Genomic DNA, 13,334 nt, shown 5'->3' on the forward strand with positions numbered 1-13,334 from the left:
AATCATTGAATCGACATATTGAGCGATTTATGTGTGAAGTTTGATCATACTGTAGTGATTTTGGCTGTATGGACCATTGGTATCCGCTTTGGTAGCTCAATGGTTAGAGCACCTGACTAGTTATGCAGGAATTCTGGATTCCATTCCCATTCCAGCCATAAAATTTTCATTTCCTGTTACGTTAGGTGTTGTGGCCAACATTATGAGAATATTGGTGTGGGTGGACCAGGGTGGCTACGTCTGGAACACCTGATTTAATAATGCAGAGTTCTGGCCTTCTGGGTTTGATTCTTGGTCCAGCCATTTCCCATTAGGTATATTTGGTGCTGTGGATCACCCCGGATTTGCTGGTGAAAGTCCTGCCAGGGGCTAAAGAGTCTGGGTTGTTTGTCTTCAAGGGTGATGACATGTAAGGAGTAAGAAAGTAGTGGTTAGGGCAAAATGGATCATGGATATACATGTATAAACCTTGTTAGCTCAGTTGTTAGAGCACCTTACTAGTAATACAAGGGTCCTGGGTTTGAATCCTGATCCAGCTATATTTTCCTCCTTTCCTATTACAATACTATTAATTGATCTCATACAACTGGCTTATCTCAACAGCTAAAAAAATTCTGAAACTGGAAAGGATGAATAAACATCAATCTGTGTCCAGATTTTCCTTTTAAACCTTAAGAAACTCAGATTGTCAAAGCCCCATAGGCATTTTATTTTCCTTTACCGGTACTTCATATCTTTTTCTATATATTTATTCTTATACCCTATTATTTGAAAATAAATCATGTAGTCCAGGCTGTTCATATTTGTTCTTTATCCCAGGAAAATTAAAAACTACTCTTGGGGTTAAATAATGTTCCTTTTAATGTGAAACAATCATGAAGGCCATGTGTTAAGAGAGTTTATTTTCTTTTTTTAAAAAAATATGTATATGTAATTTTATTAAATACACAAATTCATATTTAGATGACTTTGTTCACAAGAGGTGAGCATGGTAGAACTTATATGTACTTTGACTCAAATTGACTCATTCAGTGATTAGCCTCACCTCCATTAGAGAGGTCAAAGGGTGAGTCTCCACCTGAAAAAAGAGTCATTAGAATTCAGGTCAGCTGACATACATGTCTGCATTTGCCCAGTTTATTATTATTATCTTTTTTTTTTTGATATGTTATTTTTTTTAAATTATCCTCATAAAATAATTTGGCAGTATAGTAACAAAAATTACCATGGTTTCTTCTGAGTTCATATCAGTTTCTTCATCATTTAAATCAACATCAAATTTTCCCAATGTTCTCTCTGGAAAAGATGTTAAGATGGATAAACAAGATTCAAATTTGCAAAATCTCATTCCCTTTTCATAGAACATGAGAATAGCAGAAAACAATGTTTCACACACCTTTGCACTGAAATTTAAAAACAAAATGAAATTGCAAATTGTAATTCAAATGATTAAAAAAAATCTTATCACAGAAGACATTGCATTCACATCTTAGAATGTATGTTATAGCTACTTAAAGTCACAAAAGTACTGTTACATATAAAAACTCAAATGAGCAGTTATCCAGAAATAAATCGTATAGCACATAGACTTCCAGGGCTAGTGATAAAAAGAAATATGCATGGCAGATCAAACCTTTATTGAAGCCTGGACTGATCTTCATTTCTACAATCTGTGATGTGCTGTTAAAACTGACTACTTCTGCCTCCTGTAACAAAATTCACCTACTCTATTTATATCTTCAAATTTAACCAATCAAACATAAAACAATTATATGCTTGGAGCATGTACATGCAATATGACATTATAGTTAGTTTTTTTTCCACAATATAGAATCTCACCTTGTAATCTCCAACTTCTGGAGTGTAATTTTCAGACATTTCAAGCATCTACAAGATAAATATCAAGTAAACAAGATGTGTAATTTCTCTCCATGTTAGAATAAGCCCTACAAAAATTTGTAACTTCTGTCCATTTTAGAACATGCTGTACAAAGATGAACATAAGCTTCTACATTTTTAAACCAAGGATTGTATAATTCCAAATGGCAGTTATAATGCAATTCTAGAGACCCACATTTCACCAATTTGACTGGAGTTATTTTTCTACACTACTGTATATTGACAACCCAAAAGCAGAATCTTATATTTAAAAAAATTGTTGACTATTATATGCTATTAACAAGAGATGTTTGTGAAACACTTATGTTTCATTTCAGTATGTGCAACCTCTGCAAAGAAAATGAACGGAAACTGCAACTAATTGGAATTTTCCTAAGTCTAAGGGGCATAACTCTGTCAAAAATTGCTCGATTGTATCCAAAACAGAACTTGACCTAGATATTTTTATGATAAATCTGTATACCAAATTTCATTTCAGTATGTGCAACCTCTGCGAAGAAAATGAATGGAAACTGTTGGTGGACCAACAGACATACAGACCGACCAACAGACTGACTGACAGACAGACAGCAGCAAAGCAATATGCCCTCCCTTCTTCGAAGGGAGGCATAATAAACAAAATGTGTTTGTGAAACACTAAAGCCCCTGTATGTTAGCTCAAAACCAAGGTTAAAGTTTTTCAAATGCAGGTCAAGAGTTCAAAAATGTTGGTACCCAAAAGAACAGTCTTGTCACAAGGAATACGCATTTGAAATATGAAAGCCCTAGCACCCAAAACTCAGAAAATATGGTGGAGGTATTTTTTTTTTTAAAGTAGGTCATACTCCAAGGTCTAGGTCATGAGTTCAAAAATACTGGTACCAAAGGAAAGGTCTTGTCACAAGGTATACATAAAAGAAATATGAAAGCCCTAGCATCAACCGTTCAAAGGTTGTAAAGGAAGGTTAAAGTTTTTATTATAAATAAATGTCAAACTCAAAGGTCAATGTCAAAAATGTTGAAACCCAAAGGAAAGTTTTGTCACAAGGAATACTCAAGTGATGTATGAAAGCCCTAGCACCAAACATTCAATAGTTATGAGCAAGGTTAAAGTTTTGTAGACAAACAGATTAACAGACAGACAGATGGACACACCAAAAACTTGGGATGCACGATTTTATCGGTATACCGGTATATCATGATTTTTTTTATTGCGTGATATGTATCGTGATACGGAGACTAAAATACCAGTATTTGGTACATAATTATTAATTCCAGAACTTACTAATTTATCATGTTTATTTGTTCGAACTATTAAATAGAAATTAGATTACAAAAAGCAAAAAAAAAATGTTGAAAAAAGTTAAACTATGTCATCCAAACATGCTTTATATTACATAATATAAAAATGGAAAAAAGTAAAGTTATATTTTTGCAGTGTATTTGTAAGAAAAATTATGGAAATTCATTTGAAAATGAAGTAAAAATTCCTGGTAAAAATATCCCGATTTTATCGCAATATTTTGGGAAAAAATTGTGATATATCACGATACGAAATTTTTTGGTGATACCCATCCCTACCAAAAACTATATGCCCTCAAATCTTTGATTATGGGGACATACACATATGGTTGGTAGGCAGGATTTATTTTGATTTTTAATTATTTTTTTTAACATAACTTTGATCTGCATTTTTTTTTTAAAGTTTGCTCTCTTTTTCTAGCCAAAAAAATCTTTTTTTTTTTAATATTTGACAATCTACTCAACAGCTCTAAAAATTGCTATTAAAAAGTGACTTTATGACCTACAGTGTATAAACATTTGAAGAAAAACATACACATACAATATCTGGATTTTACAATGTAAAAAAAATATTTAAGTCAGCACATAAGGGTTGGTTTGGTAACTGTAAATGCCTAATCAAACTGGCAGTTTGAGGAATTGTTTATTTTATGGTGGGTCTGTGTTTTGCTAGATTGACGCTTTATTCCAGTTACGAATTGTTTCTTCAATTACAGAAATGATGAGTCCATACCTTAAACGCTATCTTATCTCCAGGATTAGGACTGCCTTGAAGCAATGGAAACTGCTGGTATTCCCTGCGTACTGGGATAGCAATGACAGGACTGGAGTTACTAGATGACCTCTGTGGACACGTCAATAGTGCTGATTCATGCTCCTCTTTCCCATTACTCAGACTGGTGTTCTATTAATCAGAAAACTTCCTATTGACATTAACATGTCTTATTATCACGTGCTCATTTAGACTCTAAATACAATATATATAAACATGCTACAGTAACGAGAAAACTGACAGTCATACAGGGCATGCAATATGCTAATGTCAAGAGTGTTGACATTTCTTGGAACATGTGGCCTCAGAAAGGGGTCTCTCTCATAATTGTATAGTTATAAGAAGCATTATAGAAGGCTCATGTTGAAACAAACCCATTTTTTTAAACATAAAAAAGTGCATTTATTTGAAAATAACCATTTTGATCTTGAATAAATACAATGTATCTCAAAAATCTCTGGGTGACTTATTTTTATCATTGTCACTTTTCTATGAAAATGTTTTTTAGCTTACAAAATAGAAGAGTTACTTTACTGTGTCAATTCAATACTGCATCACAACGGTCATAATTTTATGCCCATTTTATACCTGTAAAACAAAGGATCTGTTGGTGAGTTTTGTCGACAACTGCTGTTCCTTTGTCAGCTCTCTAAAACTATTGCTCTTGATCTGCCGACTTCTGGGTCGAGAAAACACTGCCACTCCATTGGCTAGAACTGATTGTGTCACAATGGGCCTATCTATTGCTGATGGGCTTTCACTGTATGTGAGATCTACAGTTTGATCCCCATGTTTGTGATATACAGGAGTGCTGGTTCTGAGTGACTCCTCCTCCTGCTCTAGGACGTCTTGCCGTGTCCTTGAGGAGTCCAACATTGTACATGATTCTTCGTCCTCGTTATCTGACGTAAACTTGATGTGCATGTTACTGTTCAGATCTGCTTGTTGTCTGAGAGGTTTGACATTGATTGAATTGTTGCTGACAGTAGCTGCAGGTGCTGCCTCTTCTCTTCGCCTTTTACGTTTTCTCGTACGCTTTTTCTTGTCAGGTTTGACTGTATCCTCTGTGTGATTTGTACTTCTATCTGGAGTCATATCCTCATCCTCCAGAGTTTCCCATTTTTCTGTTGATATTTTTCGCTTCTTTTTTGTCTGGTGTTCCTCGTCACCTGATATGTACACGACGGCTTCTACATCATTTCTCTCTGTTTCTTTACTTTGTATTGAAGTTGATTCTTCTTTGCTCTTTTTCTTCTTTTTTCTTAAATCCTTATCTTTATTGTAAATTTCTGTATACTCTTCTGGTATTATCAACCTAAAAAATGTATGTTTACCTTGATGATAGAAAAGTATGCCTGTTTTTCTTTCTATGAACAAATAATATCTAGAAAAAGGACAACTCATCTGCCACCTTAAAATTGAACAATAAAACTTCTGAAATTCTCTCTTTTACAAGTCAAAAAGCAAAATCATATTTCATAACACCCCCCCCCCCATCTTAGAACAGACCCTATGTCAAAAACAATTACTAGTGAAAAATTGCTTTCTTATGTTTGGACTTTAAAAACTTATGATTCAGATATGCTTGAGAATTTCAAACTGTCTGTACCCAATGTCCAACACTTTGATATGCATGTGTAGCAATGTGATGTTTTAAACTATGAATAAATAAATGGCAATAAATACAATAAATAGTTCTACCCAGGAATTCCTTGGTGTTTTAAAATTTATGATAATGAATAAAATATAACATGAGATATAATCTGAAAGATTACATCAGTAAAAAGTAAATACTAGGGATGGCAATCGAATACAGAATTGCTAATCGGTTAACCGCAAGACGTTCCGACCGATTAACCGGTTAATCGTATCAAAATACACATTTTCTTGACATTTTTTTTCAAGTAGCTCTACTCATAGTAAGATGTTAGAAACAATCTGTTTATCTTGATCAGGAAGCTACATGTACATATATTTTATTTCAATTTCAATAGATAAGAAAAATATTACGAAAACCATGAAACATGCCAGAGAAATCAGACGTTGATGATTTTTTAGAGTAGATGTCACACATTCTGCATTGTCGCCATAATCAAAACTAAGTCTGAACTTTCACTTAATATACAATGTTTGTCTAATAATATAATTTGATAGATAACTGCAAAAGATAGACATAATGACTCACAGTGCTCAACGGTGATTTATTTAACATCATTAAAGAATTACAGGACAGTTGGGGTAACAACATGTTGTTTGTGCAGTAATTAACTTTTCACAAACTGACCAATTACCCCTGATCTCAATCAGGCGAACAATAATTACCTCCAAATCAGCTTATATAGATATGTGAAAACTCTAAATTATCAAACGTTTATATAGAAGTTTCATTTTTAAAAATAATTTGTAAGAAAATTGCGTTTAAATTTACGTATATTTTATTTTTTTCCGACTAACCGATTACAGATTTTCTAACCGATTACCATCGTTCCGACCGAGTAATCGGTTAACCGGTTGCAAATTGCCATCCCTAGTAAATACTGCTTCATATGTTGTACACAGGTCTAGATATGACTTAAACAGGATACATACAGTAAACCGGTATATAAATATATGAAGAGAGAAAATTTTGAGTTCAATCATATCTCAACAAAATTTTGAACTATTTACATGAAAAATTTATAAAACTTCCAATCTGCTTTGCTGAGTTTAGCAAGATGCTGGCTACAGAATTGCAACAACTTACTTGAAAAAGATTAAAAAAAATTATTGGAGTTTTATATCTCTGCAAGAAAGGATGATTTTTTTAATATATGACATCATGCTTTTGTTAGTTCATTAATACAAGAGATCCATGGGCCACAACCTCACCTGAGTCACTATGGCCCTGCTGTTCTTCATCAACAGATTTTTTTCCCCTATGTATTCCTATGTAAAACTTTGATTGCACACTGTGGCCCCACCATACCCCCAGGGGTCATAATTTAAACAAATTTGATTCTTTTGGTAAACTATCTGAGGAGGATTTCATATAAATATGACTTATTGTGGCTTTGAGGTTCTTGAGAAGATTTTTTAAAAGATTTTTCCTATAAATTTTTATGTAAAACTTTAATTGCTTTTTGTGGCTCCATCCTATCCCGGGGGTCATGATTTGAACAAATTTGAACCTACAAATCTACAAATTACCTGATGATGCTTCCATGTAAATATGACTAATCATGGCTTTGCTGTTCTTGAGAAGATTTTTAAAGATGTTTCCAATATATTACTACATGTATTTCAATTTTGACCGGGCCCTACCCTACTCCCAGGCTCATGATCTGAACAAACTTGAATCTACCAATTACATGAGAATGTTTTCTTATAAATATGAATAATCATGGCTTTGCTGTTCATAAGAAGAAGAATTTTAAAGATTTTCCTATATATTTCTATGTAAAACTTTGATTGCCCATTGTGCCCCCCCCCCCCCCCCCCCTTCAAAACATGATTTGAACAAACTTTAATCTACACTACCTGAGAATACTTCCATACAAATATGACTTATCACGCCTTTGCTGTTCTTGAGTAGAAGATTTTTTCCCTTATATTCCCATGTAAAACATTGATCTTCCATTGTGACCCCATCTACCCCTGGGGCTACGAATTGAACAAATTTAAATCTACACTATTTAATGAAACCTTCACATAAGTTTCATCTTTTCTGGTACAGTGTTTCTTGAGAAAAAGATTTCTGATAGATGCCATCGAATTTTTATTAATTCTTAATTATCTCCTCTTGAAAGATGGTGTGGCCCTTAGTGAAGAACCTTGAATCCCCATTATCCATATAGGCTTATTTAATAGCAAGTTTGGTTGAAATTGGCCCAGTGGTTCATGAGTCAGAGAAGAAGTTGAAAATGTTAAAGACAGATGGACAGAAGGATGAACAGATAGACACCATACAAAATTTGATTAGAAAAACTCGTTTGAGCTTTCAGCTCAGGTGAGCTAAAAAGTTATGAAGAGTTTAAGAAAACTATACATTTTTTGTGGTCAAAAGAATGTGTGAAAAATGAATTCATGAGATGCAATAAACAAAGGTCTGGAATAGGATGTGAAAGTTTACTGAAAATTATGATGCCATTGTCTTGCAATGTGCAAAATGAAATGGCAAATTTATTATCTGAAGTGTGTAAATTGTATTTTTCACAAAACTAATTGCACTCATCCAAACAGTCTTACTATAGGGGCTTGATCGCATTGTGTGTTAAAAAAATATAACAAACCTATCAGAAACCATGGAAACATGTGTTATTTCTTTGAAATACAGATGCACAATATCATCTTCACGAAATATAGAGGATTTTTCCCACTCTGGGACTGTGCAGCCATTGATGAGGATAGATAAAGACCCGTCTCTCTGAGGCATGAACTTCCGCCTTACGTAGGTAAGAAAATCTTTCACTTTAGGACACTTTTTTGTCTTTACCAAAACCCAAGAGCATGGCAGTGGAAGATTGTCGAAGAAAAGTTTTACGCGAACAGGCACTTCTTCCATGGACGCAGACATCTTGTTTTCTTTTTTTAATCTTCATCACAAAAGAGTTAGGCTTAAATATCAATATTATTTTAACATTTGTTTAATGCTCTCAGATGCGTGTGTCTAAGTGTTTGTATTCTGATTAATACATAAAAAAATAATAAAATTCACGAACAACTTATCTAAATCCAGGAATAAATCTTCAAATAATTATTGAACTTGAGGAAAATATAGGCCGAGGCTATCCGCACGACGGTCGTGCTAATTACCGGTGTTATCCGCACGATGGTCGTGCCGATTACTGTTGTTATCCGCACGACGGTCGTGCCGATTACGGAGGCTATCCGCGCGACAAACTTTGAAACAATTTTATAATTCCTTTTCTTTATAACTTTATACTATTTATATTTGCATATACTTTATTTATAATTTTTTTTGTTTATAACTTTATAACTTTATTTGCATATACTTTATTTATATAAATAAATTTTTACTCGGTGTTTTGCTATTGTGTGTAGAAACTCAAAGCGAATTTAACATATTAGACGGACACAAAAAGTGAACCTATCCCTAACTCTTCAGAAATCCCTAGTTCATTCAAGTGCTAGAGTGTTTGCCGCGGCATAATTAAGATTATGAATTTTCAAAAAGAAAACAACGGCCTTTTTTCGAAATACGACATTCAAATTTCAGTTTTATATATTAAAAAAAAAAGCTTCTGGACAGTCCGACACTGATGGTTAATTTGCCCCATTTTGCGCAAGTGGTGCCTTTTAAAAAAATACAGGGTTTTCTTCCTTTAAAATCCTCTGGAATGTGTTTGGGGTGGAATGGGTTGATTTTAGATAGGGGAAAAAAATGTCTAGAATTTTTTTTTTAAATTACAGTCTTGGAATCTTTTCTTTCAGGAAGGGTATAAAAAAAAGACTTTTTTTATCTGCTTCTCAAATTTTAAGGGAATTTGAAATACGTGCAGTGTAGGGGTTATTTGAAGTGTCACAGCATGGCTTATACACTACGAATTTTCCTGATTTTCCAGGTGAGTTGAAGCAGTGAAATTCTTTAATTTTTTTGTTATAAAGGAGTACACTATAGCAAAATAATTGGTAGTCTGCGTCCTATGATACACATGTGCGGATCTAGAGCCCCCCCCCCCCCCTGGAATTTGCAGAGTTATAAAATGTATATACTAAACCAACTAAAAGTGACCATGGACCCCCTAATTGGTCTGAAAAGACATAGGTATGAAGCTTTAGACGTCAATGACTACCCCCCTCCCCCCCCCCCCCCCGAAATAGGTTTTTCACGTTTGGGAAAGGAGTTTACGGTTTTTTTTTTTAATTTTCTCTTGTCAAGAAATTTCTGGGTTTGAATATTTTTTTTTGACTGGGGTGGAACCCCTCCCCCACCCCCCCTTGGAAAAAAAAATCCTGGATCCGCGCCTGATACATGTACATGTACACGTGAATTATTATATCGGAATCAAGATCACGGTCTCGGTATTGCAATAAAGTAGACTAGATGTGAATCTATCCCGTGCTTTTTTTAAATATTTATATTTACTACTCTGAAATTAAAATCAATCTTTTCTTTTATGTACATGGATTATATCGTATCATATTAATTTTAAAGAATTTTTGAATGAATTTAAATGTTCCTGTATATTTGAAAAACTCCAAACAAGTTTGATCAACGTACTTAAATAAGAAAACGTTTAGATGAAACTATATATGTTCACTATCAAAGTATATAATAATGCATATATCTTTAAAAAAAAACCCTCTATGAATATATTAGAAATTAATTGATCTACTGTTTAACATAAAATTTATTTTAAAATAAAATAAATAGGGGAAATACTACAGAATATTTTAATCCTTTTATAATAGCTATGTGAAGTAATGTAAACGTTATTTTTTCCACGGGTCACAATTCCATGGAATCGCAAACTCTGTTCAATTCGCGGATATAAAATTATCTGAATTTTTGATTGCCTTTGCACTCTTAAAGATTTTTAAATTTGTACGCTGTGATAAATTTTCACATATAGCGTTATTAATTAATCCCCTTAAAAAAAATACGTCTACAGTATACTGGAAGGTTGAAGGTTGTATGGAAGGAGAGAGGGAGAGAGAGAGATTATTAAGACCATCCAGAAAAATGGAAAATTATGGAAAGAGAATATAAACACCATAAAAACGAAAGAAAATTATTGAAAATAGATAGCTATATATTTTTTTTAATATTTCCAATCAACGTCTGAAGTACGTTACATGTACTCAAGAGATGATATAAAGGACGAATAAAAAAATAATTCTTATTATACTGTGTCACGACGATTCACGAGGAAAATTCACCGTAAGCAAATTTTACTTAACCGAATGTTATAATTAGTTCTACATGTGTGTATTAGGTGCATCTCTTTTACTTTGTATTAAATTTTTGGTGAAAAGTGTATATAATGTACTATACAGTTATCTCTCTTGTGTCGTGCGGATAAGAACTGTAATTAGCACGACCGTCGTGCGAATAACGAAAATAATCGGCACGACCGTCGTGCCGATAGACACTTCCGAAAATATAATCTGATCGGGATCGAACTTCAGGAAATTAGACGAAAAAAAGAAACATCACGTTTTTATACCACTTTGGGAAGACTTGGTAAAATAATGTAATTTCGCTCAAAAAAGGCAAGTGAGTTTCATAATATTAACAGCAGATAACAAAGTGTATGTTTTTCATGATATTTTAAGTATAATTGCTTCAGATCTTAGAAGAAAACACAAATAAATAGTTAAACGGTTAAACATGCGTGTATGTCATATGGATTGTGTAATAGTCAGGTCCAGTACAATCTCTTGATTTAGCTATATAGCTTGAATTAGCTATATAGCTTTATTGAAGCTGTTCAGAATAGCTTGATAATTTAAAGGTTTTTATATGCAGTTTTTCACAAAAGTTTTTTTTTTGTAAGAAATAGACAAAAAGTCAAATTTGTGATTCTTCATATGTGCAGAGTTTCCAAAAACCAAATATTTCTATCAGTCATTCGAACTGATGACTTAACATATTCTCTCAGTCTGAAGCAAATTCTACCGGTCTGAATAAATGGTATAATTCATGATGTAATTCAAAAGAATATGAAATTTGTTGGGACTGGTCCATTTCACCTGAAAGTATACATCAGATTGCTTCAGAACATCAATGCCAACCTAAATGGACTTTGAAGTATTCAGATTGCAGATCGTAATAACACCAATTGCGAGACATAGCAATAGATCAGAGTACAATTAATTAGAATAATCTAAATGTGACTCGAGACAAGCCCTAACCACAGTTACAATACGTCCCATATATCGATAGTTGCAATTGAGCAAACCATATATCGATAGTTGCAATTTAGCAAACCATATATCGATAGTTGCAATGTAGCAAATAGGAGTCAATCCGGTACATACTTAACGAGTTGTAGGGTAATAACTACTTAATTAATCATAACTAACATTTTTGAGCTTGTATATGTCTTTTATCTTAAAAAATAACCATTTAAAGACAAAAATTCAACTCATTTTCTCAACACTTTTCCTCGCTTCGAAGTTACATCCATGCTGACAGTCGGAACTCTCTAGATTATTCATAGTAGTGTAGATTAGAATTATCTGCCCCATTTATTTTGCTGCATTGCCATAAAGTAACTCGCTAAAGGCTTTTTGGGATTACCATAAAAAGACAAAACTTTACGTGTATAACAAAAACTCCAAAAAACAATGGATTGTTAAGGCAGAAATTGATCAGTCATGAGGACCGGTGATACAGTGAATTGCATCGAACATTTCAATTTTCTATCTGTTTTGCCGGTAGGACCGATGATTTTCGGAAAATCTGTATATGTACTATGGACTATCAAAAAAGCAACCCAAGTCAAAGATAGCTCTAACATTAGAGCATTTAAATACTTTTAAGCAAAAGATGTATTTCCATTGTTTGGATAACTATACACAACTTGTGTGCTTTGAGGCATGGATAAGAATGATTGCTTCACATTGTGCTGAATTATTACCAATAAGTTATCTTACTGATCATAATTGACCTCCTTTATAATTTCATTCAACAGGCTGCATTTCTTTTCTGGAATTTTTTGAAATTTTCAACTTTTCATTTCCGACATTTTATAGTTTTCATTTCCGACATTTTTCAGGTACGTGTAGTATACTTTTTGGCAATGAAAGCAGGATTGAAGACTATATTTATATTTTGTTTAAGTTTGAAATCAGATATGTTATGATGGAAATTATAAGGCATTCAGGAACCTTTAGAGGGAATAAAGCCATCATTGTTGAGGGAATTCTCAATAGACAGAAGAATGAATTAAATAACGGAGGCATCACATACGCATGTAGTGCAGGGAAAAATGCAATATTATAAATGTATGACAACGGATGAAGATAGTTAATATTGATAAACATGTATATATGTATACGGTGTATAAATTCTTTTGAAATTCCATTTCCACCTACTTGATTAACATCAAATTGCCGGAGAGTAACCCTGCAAAAATTCTGGAAATTAAAAAAAAAATAAATGTCAGAAATGAAAAAAAATTGTCCGAAATGAAATAAAAAAAAATGTCGGAAATGCTATGCAAAATTCTGGAGATGAAATGCAGCGATTCAACAAGTAACTGTGAGGTCACAGATCAATTGCTTTATATATTAGCCTCAAAACTTTTAGAACTTTGAGTTTAAAGTCTGAAGGAGACGCAATTTGATGAGCAATGTTTACATATGCATTGTTTTCAGAAGAGATCAAGCTTGAATTCTATCACTGCATTAATGTGCGATTTTTTGTACATGTTGCAAA

At 33.2% G+C, this 13,334-nt stretch overlaps 1 protein-coding gene across 1 annotated transcript; it reads right to left on the reverse strand.

The window, feature by feature from the left end:
• Positions 1 to 987: 987 nt before the first annotated feature.
• On the reverse strand, positions 988 to 8,514 carry LOC133189732 (coilin-like). The gene is made up of 7 exons (XM_061325132.1): positions 8,221 to 8,514; positions 4,541 to 5,267; positions 3,914 to 4,084; positions 1,840 to 1,887; positions 1,634 to 1,706; positions 1,226 to 1,296; positions 988 to 1,078 (listed from the first exon to the last, which is right to left on the reverse strand). Exons 1-7 carry the CDS (start codon positions 8,502 to 8,504, stop codon positions 1,025 to 1,027), a joined length of 1,428 nt encoding a protein of 475 aa, XP_061181116.1. The 5' UTR covers positions 8,505 to 8,514; the 3' UTR covers positions 988 to 1,024.
• Between the last annotated feature and the right edge of the window lie 4,820 nt (positions 8,515 to 13,334).

This window comes from Saccostrea echinata, unplaced genomic scaffold (assembly GCF_033153115.1).
Source record: "Saccostrea echinata isolate AGI-Se365-2 ecotype Australia unplaced genomic scaffold, CSIRO_AGI_Sech_v1 ptg000019l, whole genome shotgun sequence".
Classification (NCBI taxonomy): domain Eukaryota; kingdom Metazoa; phylum Mollusca; class Bivalvia; order Ostreida; family Ostreidae; genus Saccostrea; species Saccostrea echinata.